The 16989-nt window shown below is 33.9% G+C and overlaps 1 protein-coding gene across 1 annotated transcript; it reads left to right on the top strand.

Annotated features, from left to right (window-relative positions):
* Positions 1-11214: 11214 nt before the first annotated feature.
* On the top strand, positions 11215-15573 carry LOC149540523 (rhamnogalacturonan I rhamnosyltransferase 1-like). The gene is made up of 8 exons (XM_089801608.1): positions 11215-11643; positions 13305-13372; positions 13630-13718; positions 13847-14009; positions 14137-14426; positions 14504-14708; positions 14807-14964; positions 15086-15573. Exons 1-8 carry the CDS (start codon positions 11448-11450, stop codon positions 15363-15365), a joined length of 1449 nt encoding a protein of 482 aa, XP_089657734.1. The 5' UTR covers positions 11215-11447; the 3' UTR covers positions 15366-15573.
* The last annotated feature ends 1416 nt before the right edge of the window (positions 15574-16989 follow it).

The following is a 16989-nucleotide window of genomic DNA, read 5'->3' as shown; positions in this document are numbered from 1 at the left end:
AGAATTAGGGTTAGGGTTAGCATTAGAGTTAGGGTTGGAGTTAGGGTTAGGGTTTGAGCTATGGTTAAGGTTAGGGATAGAGTTATGGTTATGGTTATTGTTAGAGTTATGGTTAAGGTTTAGATTAGAGTTATGTTTATGGTTAAGGTTAGGGTTAATGTTATGGTCATGGTTAAGGTTAGGGTTAGAGTTATGGTTATGGTTATGATTAGGGTTAGTGTTAGGGTTATAGTAAGGCTAACGTTAGGGTTAGGGTTAAGGTTAGATTTTAAAGGGTTAGGGTTTGAGTTAGGATCAAAATTAAGGTTAGGGTTAAGGTTAGAGTCCAATTATGGTAGAGTCAAATCCAAAGTTAGAGTTATGCTCATGGTTAAGGCTAGGGTTAGACTTATGCTTCTAGTTAGGGTTAGGGATAGGGTTAGAATCCAATTATGGTAGAGTTAGAATTAGGGTTAGAGTTAGGGGTAGAGTTATGCTTATGGTTAATGTTAGGTTTAGAGTAATGCTCATGGTTAAGGTTAGGGTTAGAGTCATCATTATGGTTATGGTTAGGGTTATAGTGGGGATAGGGTTAGGGTTAGGGTTTGAGTCAAATATATCTTTTAATTTAATATAAGGAATTTAATTTAGATAATTTTTTATTTATTTTTGGATATTGTAATGTAAAATGTTGTAGTCATACGTAGATATATGGTTAGGGACAAAGTTAACATTACAGTTAATGTTAACCTTAGGGATAGAATTAGGGTTAGGGTTGGAGTTAGGATTAGGGTTTGAGCTATGGTTAAGGTCAAGGATAGAATTATGGTTATGGTTATCGTTAGAGTTATGGTTAAGGTTCAGATTAGAGTTATGTTTATGGTTAAGGTTAGGGTTAGAGTTATGGTCATGGTTAAGGTTAGGGTTAGAGTTATGGTTATGGTTATGATTAGGGTTAGGGTTATAGTAAGGCTTAAGTCACAATGAAGGATTAAGTCACATTCGTCGATCAAGATTAGTTTTATTTCCAATGGATGACTAAGATGTAGTGAAGAGATTCCTCCCAACGAACGAAGCAGATAGCACAAAAGGTGTGAATCCCCTCCATGTGGCACAATTTTGGGTCTCAAAGACTCATGAAAGCATTGTGGAGTGAGGAAATGTTGGAAAGGCAATGCCTAGTAGCATGATGCAATTCTGGGCTTTAGAGAATTGAAGAAACAATGTAGCATGACGATGCATTAGAATGGAGATGCATGGCAACATCTTGTGCAATTCTAGGCTTTAGAGTGTTTCGAAGACACTAGCGTATAAAGAAACGTTAGAATGGGAATGCATGGCAACATCTTGCACTTTTGGGAAGATGGGAAGATAGCTCACCAAGAAATAAGAGTTATCGAATCTCGCAACATGAATCAACCTGACCAAGAAAAAATGATCCAGTGTGGTCAATGAAGAAATTGAGCCAACACAAAATGTTAGCCGCCAACTTTAGCGATGTTAACCCTCTACAAAGAACCTATCCCATTTAAGGTCTCTCAGATCAAACATCAGTGATGGGTTGAATAGGGGGAAAAAATAGCACACAATGCCCTCCTAAATGAAATTCTAAATGTAACACTAATAACCATGGTCCTACTTCTTTCCCTAACCTTATCCATGAGCGTGAGAATATACATATTATTATATAGGGCACCTTATATAATAATAAATATAATCTAAAATCCCAACCCTTACTCCCCTCCTAACTATAACTGTGACCATAAGAAAACTTCTAAATATAACCCTTTCTCTAACTCTAACCCTAACCCTAACCCTAACTATAACTGTAACCCTATCCCTACCACTAACTGTAACCCTGAATCTAACTCTACCATAATTGGACTTTAACCCTAACTATAACTGTAACCCTAAACCTAACTCTAACCTTAACCGTAACCATAACCATAACCCAAAACCTAACCCTAATCCTAGCTACAATTCTAATACTCTGTCTACCCCTAACTCAAACTATAGCCCTAACTATAACTCAAACTCTAACCCTAACTCATATTCTAACCCTAAACCTAACCCTAACCTTGACCCTAACCCTAACCCTAAGCCTAAGCCTAACCCTTTGTCTACCCCTATCTCTAACCCTACCCCTAACCCTAACCCTACCCCTAACTCTAACCCTAAATCTAACTCTTGCTGTAAATCTAGCTCTACCATAATTAGACTCTAACCCTAACCCTAACTTTAATCCTGACTGAAACCCTAACCTTAACCCTAACTCTAACCTTAACCCTGACTCAATCCCCTTACCCTAACCTTAACATTGATATAACTCTCTTTATATATAACCCTAACTTAAATATAAACCTAACCCTAACCCTAACCCTAACCCTAAATCTAACTCTAACCCTAACTGTAAGCGTAACCCTACCCCTACCCATAACTCTAACTGCAAATCTAACTCTACCATAATTGGATTTTAATTTTAACCCTAACCCTAACTCTAACCTTAACCTTGACTCAAAACTCTAACCCTAACCCTAACTCTAACATTAACCCAACTGTAAAATTAACTCTATTGGTAACTCAAACCCTAAACCTAACCCTAATTCTAACCCTAACTCTAACTCTAGCTCTAGCTCTAACCCTAACTCTAACCATAACTCAAACTCAAACCCTAAACCTAACCCTAATCCTAACCCAAATTATAATGCTCTGTCTACCCCTAACTCAAACTATAACCCTAACCCTAACTCAAACTCTAACCCTAACTCATACTCTAAACCTAAACCTAACCCTAGCCCTAACCCTAACCCAAAACCTTACCCTAACCCTAACCCTAACCCTATCTATAACCCTAACCCTAACCCTAACTCTAATCCTAATCTTAACCCTAATTCTAATCCTAACACTAACCTTAACCCTACCCCTAACTCTAACCATAAATCTAACTCTACCATAATTAGAATCTAACCCTAACCCTAACCTTAACCCTAGCTCAAACCCTTACCCTAACTTTGTCCCTAACCATATATCTACGTATGACTATAACATTTTACATTACAATATCCCAAAAATAAAAAATATATTTTTATCTAAATTAAACTCCTTATATTAAATTTAAAATAATATTTGACTCAAACCTTAACCGTAACCCTAACCTTAACCATGAGCATTACTCTAACCCTAACCTTAACCATAAACATAACTCTACGCCTAACTCTAACCCTAATTCTAACTCTACCATAATTGGACTCTAATCCTATCCCTAACCCTAACTATAAGCATAACTCTAACCCTAGCCTTAACCATGAGCATAACTCTAACTCTAGATCTGACTCTACCATAATTGGACACTAACCCTAACCCTAACCTTAATTTTGATCCTAACTCAAACCCTAACCCTAACTCTAACCTTAACCTTGATTCAAACTTTAACCCTAACCCTAACCCTAGCCTTACTATAACCCTAACCCTAATCATAACCATAACCATAACTCTAACCCTGACCTTAACCATGACCATAACTCTAACCCTAACCTTAACCATAAACATAACTCTAATCTGAACCTTAACCATAACTCTAACGATAACCATAACCATAATTCTATCCTTGACCTTAACCATAGCTCAAACCCTAATCCTAACTCCAACCCTAACCCTAATTCTATCCCTAAGGTTAACATTAACTGTAATGTTAACTTTGTCCCTAACCATACATCTACGTATGACTATAACATTTTACATTACAATATCCAAAAAAAATAAAAATTTATCTAAATTAAATTCCTTATATTAAATTAAAAGATATATTTGACTCAAACCCTAACCCTAACCCTATCCCCACTATAACCCTAACCATAACCATAATGATGACTCTAACCCTAACCTTAACCATGAGCATTACTCTAAACCTAACATTAACCATAAGCATAACTCTACCCCTAACTCTAACCCTAATTCTAACTTTACCATAATTGGATTCTAACCCTATCCCTAACCCTAACTATAAGCATAAGTCTAACCCTAGCCTTAACTATGAGCATAACTCTAACTTTGGATTTGACTCTACCATAATTGGACTCTAACCTTAACCCTAACCTTAATTTTGATCCTAACTCAAACCCTAACCCTTTAAACTCTAACCTTAACCCTAACCCTAACGTTAGCCTTACTATAACCCTAACACTAACCCTAATCATAACCATAACCATAACTCTAACCCTAACCTTAACCATGACCATAACATTAACCCTAACCTTAACCATAAACATAACTCTAATCTAAACCTTAACCATAACTCTAACAATAACCATAACCATAACTCTATCCCTAACCTTAACCATAGTTCAAACCCTAACCCTAACTCCAACCCTAACTCTAATGCTAACCCTAACCCTAATTCTATCCCTAAGGTTAACATTAACTATAATGGTAACTTTGTCCCTAACCATATATCTATGTATGACTATAACATTTTACATTACAATATCCCAAAAATAAAAAATAAATTTTTAATCTATATTAAACTCTTTATATTAAATTTTAAAAAATATTTTGAAGCATAATTTTATAGTAAGTTCATACAACTCTAATTAAAAATTAATTAACAATTTTATAGTAACCTTATCAAAATAAAAAATAAAAAGTAAATATTTTTCCTATTGCATCGCGACTGCCACTAGCTTATATATACCTCTATATATATTACGCCAAGAGTAATCGTTCTCGAGGCGCCTATTTTTATTTTCATTAATCCCAACTTCGATTAGAATAACTTTGGGATTAAATAAAAATAGGTGCCTCGAGAACGATTACTCTCGGCGTAATATATATAGAGGTATATATAAGCTAGTTCTTAAAATGGTGGGGTTTATTTTATCCAGTGCTAGTTGTATACTATTTCTATGCACGCTCTTCATGAATATGGGGAATTGGAGTTTTCACATAAAAAAGGAGAATATATTTTTCTTTGGAATTCATGTTTCTTATTGTACAGTGTTTTTTGAAATTTATTTAATTGTTTTAAGTGAAATAGTATAATATTTTATTTCAAAAGGAGACACTAACACTATTTGTGTTATGATATATTTTGGATTGTAATTCAAGTAATAATTTATTTGTATCTATATTTGTTTATTAAAAAATAGTATTTTTTAAGTAAGAGTTTACAAGGCATCTTGGATTGGAATCTATTGGAGATTAATACATAATAATAATTAATCTTAACAATAATGATAAATTGATAGGCTTCCACTATCACAAGAAAAAAATAACTTTCTTAAAAGTGTTACTCTTTTTTGAGTGTTTATCATTCATATATTAGTGGTAGATTTATACTTCCATAATTTTCTCCACACAATTTTTTGTGTTATTTTTATATATATTTAATGATTAAGAATGTTTATATTTCTTAGAAGCATTATTAATGCAGATAGGCATTCTACAATGGCACAATGGGTGGAATGGGATGGTGTGAGTCTGTTAATGTTAACTTTTATCTTTTTAGGTTAAATTTGACAATAATCTGCATGTCAAAATTTTAAATTTAATTATAAACATAATATACTTTTAAAAATAATTTAATAAACATCACATAAAATATTTGATAAAATTATAATGTTTGGAGATTTTAATCTATGTTTGAATTTAACAAATTTTGTTAGTGGACAGATCTTAAAACAATAAATTTTTTGTGTGCCCCTAGAAATCATTGAAAACTACTCAAAATAAAAATAAAAAATCAAGTGCATAGAATGGAAAACAGTTTCTAAAAAACTATGTTATCGCAAAATTTGATGAAAAAACATAAAATCTAATCCCAAAATGCTACACATTGGTTTTTGACAAAAATCAAACATACATTAATTTTTTTTATAGAGATTAATGGATTAAAATAATTAGAATTCAAAATAATCTATATGACTAGATAGTTAACAAAGAAATCTAGAATATCATGTTATCATATATCATCATTATTGAAATATGAGTAAACCTGAAAGAGGACTCTCAAAATAGATGTAAATGTTTTTATCACCTATTTAAATAATTCCAATCCTTTGGGTTGGATCTCCAAGGAAAATACATGCCTTAGGTTGGTGGATTCCAATGCATTTAAAAGTGTATATGTAGAATAGTGCACACAAGTTATTGTGTGTGTATTTGTGTGATATTTAAAGGTGAATGTTTTTTTGAGGTTGTATTAAGCAGAAACTTAAAAGGTAATGCATTAAACATAACATACAAAAAGGATTAAGAGAAGGGGAGAGAAAGAGTGAGAAAGGCGCACCTTAAGTCCCATTAGGACCCCCTACAACACATTATTATATTGAATGCATGTAGCTACAATCCCATATTCATCAAGAACATAAATTGCACCATGGACTAGTATATCATGTAACTTCTTAAAAGATTCATTCATAAGAAAAATCATAACTATATTCACCATAGTTAGTATAACGGTTCGAGTTAGCAAGATAATAGACTCTATGCTCTCCACCTCAACATCCTCCTTCACAACAAAGGGGATAGTTAGATAAGTTAAATTTAGTCTAGCTAGAGGTGGAGTGTGATGAATAAGGGTTTGAGCTAATGAGCTAATATATTCCAAGGTCTCCACCTCAATACCCTCCTTCCTAATAGAAGGAATAATGATATGTGAAAATTTCTTCTCTAGCTAGAGTCCTAGTGTGATGTAGGTGGTCCTATTAAGACCCATTAGGACACCTTAGGAGCCATTTCAACCCTTTAGGACACATTAGGACCCCTTGCTACACATCAATACATTGAATACATGTAATTGCAATTATACGATAATAAAAAATATACCTTGCAAGATGGAGTAATATATCATGTAGTTTATTAGTAGTTGCATTCTTAACAAAATTCATAACTAGATTTTACATAATCATTATAAGGATCTAACTTAATGAGGTAATCGATTATAAGGTCTTCACATTAACACCCTCTATCACAACAAAAGGTATAGTGACATGTGACACCTCTAGTCTAGCTAGAGGCATGTGTTAACACCCTCCATCAATATAGATGGGATAGTGACATGTGAAAACTCTAGTCCCTTTAGAGAACTACTATGATGTAAGTGGTCCTATTAGAACATATTATGACCCCTTAGGACCCATTCTAACCCTTTAGGACACCTTATGACCCATTAGGATGCCTTACCACACATTATTATGTCGAATACATGTAGATGCAATCTCGTGTTCATCAAGAATATATCTTACACCATGGAGTACTAATTCATGAGATTCCTTAGTAGTCTTGATTCACCATTCTTAGCAAAATTCATTACTAGATTCACCATATTCAATATAAGGGTCTAAATCAATAAGCTAATAGATTCTAAGGTCTTCACCTCAACACTAATGTAGAGTGCAACAAGGGATGTGTGAGCTTGGCCACTTCCAAAGGGCAAGCAAATAAACTCTATTATTCTCCCAACCTAGGTATTAATTCTCCTTTTTAACTAGTCAAATGCATTGAGCATACATTTTATGACCAGATCCATTCAATAATCTATTCAACTCCTTTGACTAGTTCTCAAAATGCAAGGTTTGATTATGTTACAAGATCCCTAGATCTTGCTCCAAACATGCAAATCAGACTTATGGAACCTTTCAAGGATATGAGTGAATCTAGAGGCCTTTCTCATCACCAAGACAACAAGTTTAAGTCATCAAACCCATTATCCAATAATGATCTTCTTATTTTCACAAACAAACCTAGAAGGATATACCTAATTGAATTAGTTCAACCTATTGAGTTTTTTCCCCTTAACTTCCAAATGTTACAAACAACATATCAAAACATTCCTTTATCCAAACAACCTTTTTAGAGTTCTACTAGATCCCAAACCTATAGAACTTGAAGTGGAGATTTGATAGGAAAATCACATTTGTGTTGATAGGGCTAATACTCATACTAGGTCACAAATGAACTACAAGTGTACACTAGTGGATGTGTTCTCTTAACCCAATGGTTAGAATAGGATTTTTCTGTTCAACAAAGACTCTCTATGTAATATATTTCGAAAAGATTCACTCCCCTTTTCCTTCTAATATAGGAAAATTTATTAACTGCTATAGCCAATCACATAGAGATGCCTAGCCTAGGCCGTGGGATTTTTAGTAGAAAACCAACATTTCTTGGTTAGATATTTTGGAATTTGAGAAATCATGGCTCTAGGTTAAATTCCACTAGTGTTTGTTAAATTCCTATTGTTAGAATTTAAATTTTTACCCCAAACCCTTAACAAAGTGAGGGTTTTAGACCTATCACCACCTAAACTTCAATAACTTGTTCTAAACTTAACCAAATGGCTTCAAACTGATTGAAATGTGATTCTTATTTACAAAACATCCATTTCAATAGTACTTCCAATTGGACCAATCACAAAGAGAAAATGGAAACTATGAAAATATGAAAATTGTAGTCAAATAAGGTAATTTCTATTAATGTCGAAGCCAATCTAGTACATATGCTCCAACCAATATGTCAATTCTCTCATTGATTCATGGTTAAAATGACATTAGATAACTTCCTCAAAGTAATTTTTAAAATAAGTGACTATTGGAGGAAGTTGTTTACTTGATTTGCAACTTTCTTGACAAAGTTTTTGTACGACAATTTTGCAAAAACTATAACTTTTTACAAAATTGTGAATTTTGAATCAATTTGACTTTAGAAACTCTCCAACTTGAAATGATGAAAAAAAAACCTAATTGGATACCTAGACTCAAATTGTGTAATTTTATGGTTTGTTGACCAAATTTGACATGAGTGCTTATATATGTGCTACTTAACTTGAATGACCTTACAATAGATCATTATTGTGCAAAACATGAAACTAGATCTTATTACATTGTTAGGGTGATGAGTTAGTGCTCTTGCACCATACTCCTCAAGAAAAATAAACTAAAGTCCCACTTGACTTGAGACTTTAAAAAAATTATCTATGTTTTATTAAAGTGTTGTCTCATCCATCCAAGTGTACTCAATATCTAGCAACCATTTCTAGTTTACCTAGTACTATGTGTTCTTCCTGGTTTATTTGACAATCTTGGAGCCCAAAATATTTTCTAGTTGGAGTGGTTGGAAAGGTGGTAAATCCTTCATCCATTCTTTTGCATCTTCATTAACATGCACAAGTTCATTGGTATCATCTATAATTTTACAAGGTGTTAAGTCAGATACATTGAAAATTAAGAGATGTTGCAATTGAAGGAGGTAAGGGATATCTCATAGGGATTTTCCTCAAAATTTTGGAGAATGGTATAGGGGCCAATCTTCTTCATTTGCAACTTATAGTGTTTGCTTTAGGAATTCTTCATTTTTATGAGATAAGCCTAAAATTTGTCACCAATTTAGAAATGTACTTCTCTCCTTTTTAGACCTATATGTTGTTTGTATTTCTCTATGTTTTATTGTAGGGTAATTTTGACCTATTCTTGAACTTGTTTGATCAGTTTTGCTAACTCCTCATAATCCGTACTAACTCTAAACTCATAGGGTAATTCCCTGAGCTCCAACACTCCTCTTGGGTGCAAGCCATTATTAATATTGTAAGGAAAACACCCATGCGGTAATTCTGAAATTTATAATTTCATACTTTTGGAGATAATAAGAAGCCCATTTTCTATTCTTGCAAAATATTATTGTTTGTTTATTTCTACTATGTGATTGTGGTATTAAGGGGAGACCCCTTCATCACATCAAGTAGCTACAAATGTATAAAACTGCTTGTGAATGCACATGGACTTCTTTTTTCATTTTTTTCTACTCAGAATGTTAATGTCAACTATTTACAGTCGAGAGAACATTGTATATGTATAACAATATTGAAGTGGGAGATTTGGGGGGTTATTTATTCTGACTCAACATATGATGTGGCTTGTAAGTGATATTAATGTGTACGTCTAGGGGGGAGGGGGGGGTGATATATTCTAAAAACATGATGTATCCACTTTTATATTATTAGTGAAATAACAAACTTTATTGATACAAAAGGTTGTTTTTGGTCAAAAATCAATATAAATGATTGATGGATGAAAGATGCCGAAGAGATGGCTTAGCCAATTTTGAATGCTTACAATATTCATGGTACAATTTATTTGTTTCTTCACCTCCTTGTAAATACAAGCATCATATAAACTATATTAATGTTCCTTGTTCTTAAATTTATGAATAAGCATGTTTAGCTAGAGAGAGTGATTCATAGTTTTGATTTTATTTTGAATTCAAAATTTCTTAACCTATTAAAATTAGTTAAAATTATAGTTTTTTGATTAATGTGATGGAAATTTTTCAAATATTTAAGGCATACGCTCATTCCAAAGAGCCTATAGTGCATTCCATATAAAGTTTGGAGTGCAAGTACATCATCTAATATATCTTTGGATAAAATTTTTAGTACTACAATATTTTCTTCTTCTATTTGTATCTTGATTGAGATTCTCATAACATGAAAAATATTACTATTTGATCAATCTTACTCTTGAAGTAAATTTTAAAAGGAATATTAATAATAGATCATTTACTATTAACTTTATTAAAGATACAACAATGTCATCTTATATATTGACTAACATCTTATTTTATGCAATAAAATAATAAAAAGTAACAGTTATAAATGAATGATACTTAATTGCATACAATTTTTATTTGAAATCTAATTTTATAAAACTACTAACAAATAGTTTAACCAAATAAACTAACATCACATAGTGATTATTTTTAGATAGATACATGCATAGATTCTAATTACACTTACAAATGTAATATTTATTCTATAAATAATATAAACTAATTTTTAAATATGATAATAATATTTTTGTTCCTCATGTTCTCTTGCATCACCTCATGACATATGAGCATAAAACAACCTTATTTTTATAAATAAATATATTAATGAATTACATTTTGAAAAAAGGGTGTAGAATTATTCCACAAGTTTATGGATTTTTTATAATATTTATTTTACCTCTTTAATTAGTCTGAGGTTCCTAGAAAACGTGTATACCAACTAATTCATCTCTTAGAATGGTCAAACATTTCTTCCTACCCCAAACAAAACAGACAAAGACGCTCTTCCTAAAACAATGTCTTAATACCAAATTATCTTAACAAATCAACAAATTAAGTTACAAATTCAAGTGGGGCCGTAGAATTTCAAATTTAGTCGTTGCCTGTACAACCTGAAATCGCATTGACAGTTTCATTAAAGTTTTCTAATGATGAGAAAACTGTCATCGTTTCTTTCGCTTCATACGCACACAAATGAACCAGGGGCAGGCCATACTCACCTAATGCCTTTGAATGGTTCTCTTTATCAGATCCCATCTCCATTTGAAAAGAAGAAGAAAGGAAATTATCGTCAATTCGTTTATAAGTTTTGGCTCTAATCCTTTTCAGAAAACATGTTTTCTGTTATGAATCAAACATGAAGGGCTGGAATGGCGACAATGGCTGCAAATTTTGCAAGGGGTCGTATGAAATCATGGGTGGTAAGACTTTGTACAAGTATTCTGCTATGGACATGTCTTATGCAGTTCAACCCCCAATTTCTTCACAAATGTCCGCCCTGCTTCGCTCCTCCCAATCACTTTATAGGCTTCAACGAATCTTCAGACATAAATCTCCCCGTGAAAAGTAAGTAGTATGTTTTCTTTAAGATCAATTATCCATTCGTTTAAGCAATGTTTTGATATTTATTACTGAATTTTGTCTGGGATAAGAAACGGCCAGACGTATGCTTTTAGGCCCCGTCTCATCTTTCATATTTTTCCCCTTGTGTAATATCAGTTCTTCGTTTAAGCAATGTTTTGATATTTATTGAATTCTATCGAGGACAAGGAAGAGCCGGTATTATGTTTTTGCGTGCGGAAGAGTGCTGTTTTACAGCTATTTGTTTCAGTTGTTCGTTTTTGGTTTAAGAAGAGGGTTTAGTGCCTCTGATTTGAAAAGCTGTTCTGGCTAATTTTTTCCTGTGCAAGAATTTTGGTGGCATACAGTGCTCCAATTCCTTTCCAACTTCACCTCTTTGAAAATAGAGTGGTAAAAATTTAGGGCATGTTTCTTATTCATTATTTTCTAAAGCCTAAATTCCGGGGAATTTGTAGGGATGGACTATTAAAAACAAGTATGAATTAGTTCCAAAGAACATAGGATTTACCCAAAATGTATGCATGTTCTGAAAAACCGAAAATGTAACTGTTTTATGCAGTCTACCGGAAAAGTGGTCAACATTTCAGAATATTGCCAGCTGCCGAGTCTACTTTCTACCAATTTGGGGAAGTATTAGCCAGATAGCTCATAATAAATTGTATGCATCTGCTATATTGTGCATTTCCATAACAGGGAGGCTGTCATTCGTAGAAAGCCCTGTGATGTAATTTCCCATTCTTTGCAGAGCCATGACACCTTTAAATTTTTTGCCTCAGGTGGTGATTAATTTAATTTTTTCATATCCTCTGCATGTCTCATGGGAAGAATATGATGCTCATCAATTGAATATGATGGTTTGTCCTGGATGCTTGAAAAATCACAACTAAAAATGCTGTAATGCATATTGCAGACATCTTTTCCTCCATTGCTAAAATTATCTTTGAATTGCATGAAACCTTGTAATTTCTTTTGAGCCGACATCCTATCAAGTGGAGCAAAGATTATTGCAGGGTATTCGAAATTGAGACTATGGACCGTTTACTGTTCACAGGGGTCTGGTGATTCTTGCTACAGGTGATTGATGAGTATGCTAGAGCTTTCTTAGTAAGCTTGCCTTGAACTCTCATATCCTACCTGTGGGTAAATGTTGAACCAGAGGAAATATATGGACTACTGTCAAATTAGCTAAGGAGTTGGTTCATTTGGCACCATTTACCATTTGTGACCTCTTAATGAAAAACTCAAGTCAACTCAGTTTGTAAATCATTTTTTTGTTGCTTCCTATGTCCTTAAGTTTCACAAATGCAAGAGCTATATTATGCCCCTAGTTTGGTTGAAACATCCACATTGTATGCATTTTCTTTATTAGGTAGATAAAATTATAAGAGGATTACTTGGTTACAGAGAAGTTTAGCATCTAGATCAATCTCTCTGTTTCATATGGGGTGGTTTTTGAGCTCCGCAAATAGAGTTCTAAATGATTGTATTTGCACTTATTGCATGGTGATACATATATTACTTACGACCTCTAAGGGTCTCTAATTCTAGAAGTGTGGACTAGGACAAAACATTTTAGTGGAGGCTATGTAAATCTATCGAATTTCAGCATATTTTTCTTTCTAATAACGTGCTGCATAAATTTGCAGGAATGTACAAGAGCAATGGCTATTTGAAGTTGTCTTGCAATGGAGGCTTGAATCAGATGCGAGCTGCGGTATGCTAAAATTATTTTGGCCCTTAATGGAACTGATTGTTTCATTCTTGTTTACAGTTAATTTTGATTCAATGTCTTTCGCCTCAAAGACAAACTTTTCATCATTGCTAAAATACTGGAAAGGTGCTTCTTGCTTAGGAATATTATCCTTAAAGCAATTGAACTTTGAAGTGGCATGTTCTCATTCATTAACTTTTTTCCGTTAAACACACAACTTTTCATTAAGTCCAATTACATGACTGGAGCCTTCCTGGCAGATCTGTGACATGGTTACCATAGCAAAGTTCTTGAATTTGACATTGGTTGTTCCAGAGCTGGATAAGACCTCATTTTGGGCTGATTCAAGGTATGCATGCTTGATGCACAGAACTAACATGCAAATTTAACAGTCAACAATGTTAAAGCTTTGTTCTATGTATCTGGAATAAGATGAATTCAATGGTAACTGAGTCATACACATTTTGACTATTCTAGTGAGTTTGGGGATATTTTTGATGTCAAGCACTTCATCACTACTCTACGAGATGAAGTTCGAATTGTAAAGGAGCTGCCAAAAAAAGTGAGTAGGAGGACACATGGCAAGCTCATTTCAATGTCACCCATAAGCTGGTCAAGTGAAAAGTACTATTTCAAACAGGTGTGTTTGCATTTCAAAACTTTCTCGGAGGGTCACCTAAGACTAGAAATCTATAGCGTCTTGAGAATGCAGTCATGTCATTCTAGTTCTAAGGAATTTTCTCACATTTAAAGGTGCAATTTTGCAGATACTGCCTTTGATTCGGAAACATAAGGTGGTCCATTTTAACAAGACAGATGCACGATTGGCAAATAATGGCCTTCCCCTGGAGATGCAAAAATTTCGGTGTTATGTAAATTATAATGCTTTGAAATTTGCTCCTCAAATTGAGAAGATAGGGAAAAAACTCATCAACATTCTTCAAGGGAATGGATTCTTTGTAGTGCTTCATTTACGATACGAAATGGATATGCTTGCATTTTCTGGTTGTACTCAGGGCTGTACAGATGCAGAAGCGAATGAGTTAGCTAGAATGAGGTTTGTAAAGCTGCGCCAACAAGAAATAGACTTTTCCTTTGGTGTACAATAACTGACAAACTGCATTTTTACCACAGGTATGAATATCCTTGGTGGAAAGAGAAGGAAATCTTATCTGAACAGAAGCGGTTGGAAGGTCTCTGTCCACTCACACCAGAGGAGACTGCATTGGTGTTGAAGGCTTTAAATCTCCAAAATAATACACAAATTTATATCGCTGCTGGAAAAATATACAAAGGTGAAAGAAGAATGGCACCTTTGCATGCCATACACAACAAAATTGTAATAACCCTAATCTTTTCTACATCTTCTTGATGTTAAAAGTAACTTATTATCATAAGTATGTTATCTACCTATTTAATTTTTCCATATGATTTCAGGTAAGTAAGGAAACCTTGTTGAGTCCGGCCGATCTAAAACCATTTCAGAACCATTCATCGCAAATGGCAGCTTTAGACTATTTGGTATCAATTGCAAGTGATGTTTTTATTCCCACTTATTATGGGAATATGGCAAAGCTTGTGGAAGGACATAGGAGGTTTGTGGCACACTTTAAGATTTAGTATTTCAAAGATGTCATTTAGTCAGATGCTACTACACAAGGATATAACATTGGTGTTAGAGCTTAAATTTTATTTCTGTGCTATGTTGCATTTCAGATATCTTGGTTTCCGTAAAACTATATCCCTTGATCGAAGGAAGCTAGTTGAGTTGATTGATATGTATGGAAATGGTTCGCTGCAATGGGATGAATTTGCATGGAGAGTGAGACAGATTCACAAGAATCAAATAGGAGCACCAGCATGGAGGAAAGTAATAGCAAGTAAACCCAAAGAAGAGGATTACTTTTATGCTAATCCTCATGAGTGCCTCTGTGATTTATCCAAAAACCCTCCTGTAATTCCAGTTTTTTCCAAAGCATCAGAACATCTTCTGTGAATCATGTTAACCAGTGAGCTTCTTTGAAGATAGAAGTCCCCCTTCTCATGCAATAAGTTCATTTTTGTAGCTCATATTTTGTTGCTTCTAAGCATCAGATTTGTTTCCTCATCAGGAGTTGGAGGACGTATGGAGATGCTGCACTGTATTTACTCAAGCATAAATTGTTATTGACGACTGAATAAATTAAGCCATCAAGTTTGCAAGACTTGAAGGAGGAGCAGGCTATTTAGGTTTTACTTAAAATATGATTTTATCTTAAAAATAACTGTAGAATTTTTTTGTGACCTTCACTTTACACACTCTCCAAAATAAGACCATTTAATTCATTCATAGAAAACAGTAGCTAAAGTGCTTTATGATCCCCTGAATGATTGCATAGAATGATTCGTATAATTGAACTCTCCATTGACATATGGTTCATACTTCTCTCTCTATTATTGAGTAATGTAGTTGTCTAATAGTTGATTGAGTTGTGAACTCACAACGAGCTTAAGTCAAATTTCTTTCTTTGACCCAGAAGACTTGTCTTCTAACATGACTAAGAGTCCAGATCATAGAGTTGACGCATGGCCATGGACTGCTTAGTAGAGATATTTGTGAGCTCATAATGAGCTGAAGTCAAGTTGTTATCTGACCCAGAAGACTTCTCCTCTAACATGAAGAGTCAAGACCATTGACTTGGTGCCTGCCCATAGGCTGTTTAATAGAGAGTTGTGAGCTCATAATGAGCTGAAGTCATTAATTTTTCTGACCCAGAAGACTTGTCCTCTAACATGAAGACAGGTCAAATTCGTTTCTGTGACCCAGGAGACTTGTTCTCTGCAAAGAGTGAAGACCATAGAGTTGGTGCACACCCATGGGTTGTTTAATATAGAGAGATGGCTTTTTCTAGTATCAGTGGAGGCATGGTTACTGGCCTATGCTTTGTGTATATTCATTGCAGCTAATTGCATAAGCTGCCATGTAGATCAAACTGGGTTGGAGCAGTGTGGTGGACTATGAATCAACTGATTTATGAATCTTTTTCTTCAATATTATTGTAAGCAGGCATCTTAGCTCTGCAACTTAATTCATAGTGATCCACATTGCTTCATAAATCAGACGCACTTTGAGCTACATAGCAACTCATGCTATTATAGCTGCAACATCTTTCTTTGGGTATCAATTCATGCTATGTTAAAATATAGTTCATTTTAAAAGGTATTCAATTAAAAGAAATAGGTATATAAACAGAGAGTAAAAGAGATCCACATTTGTGAGGTAGAGTCAACCATTGGAGAAAACATAATTGACCTTCAATCTTCTACCTCTTGTCTATATGACATTTTGCCTTAAACTGATCTAGATCCAACGTTTTCCATGAGACTACATTTGGAGTGGTTGGGATTAACATGTATACTACGGCGCTACTGCAGTAGAGAGATAATTGCAATACTTGAGAAACTTAAAAAACATAATGTATAATAGAGCGCATAGGCATAAAGAGCAAACAATATAACCAGTTGTATATATTAACAAAAATTCACTACATTTATTTACATAATACTACAACTAGTGTAAGGTATTTTGTTTTATGCTGCCTGCACTATTTCACAACTTCGTGGGAGTGGCTTACTGGACA

Source organism: Cupressus sempervirens, chromosome 9 (assembly GCF_028749045.1).
Source record: "Cupressus sempervirens isolate cs-2001-9-10 chromosome 9, ASM2874904v1, whole genome shotgun sequence".
NCBI lineage: Eukaryota > Viridiplantae > Streptophyta > Pinopsida > Cupressales > Cupressaceae > Cupressus > Cupressus sempervirens.
Note: the sequence above shows the minus strand (reverse complement) of the source record. Positions and strands in the feature narration are given on the sequence as shown.

What these genes read in the sequence shown, in the direction of transcription:
- LOC149540523 (XM_089801608.1), top strand. Translation starts at nt 11,448, where the DNA reads ATGGCGACAATGGCTGCAAATTTTGCAAGGGGTCGTATGAAATCATGG. An exon ending in AAAAGTACTATTTCAAACAG is followed by an intron (nt 14,010 to 14,136) that starts GTGTGTTTGCAT and finishes GCAATTTTGCAG; the next exon opens with ATACTGCCTTTGATTCGGAA. An exon ending in CTTGTGGAAGGACATAGGAG is followed by an intron (nt 14,965 to 15,085) that starts GTTTGTGGCACA and finishes GTTGCATTTCAG; the next exon opens with ATATCTTGGTTTCCGTAAAA.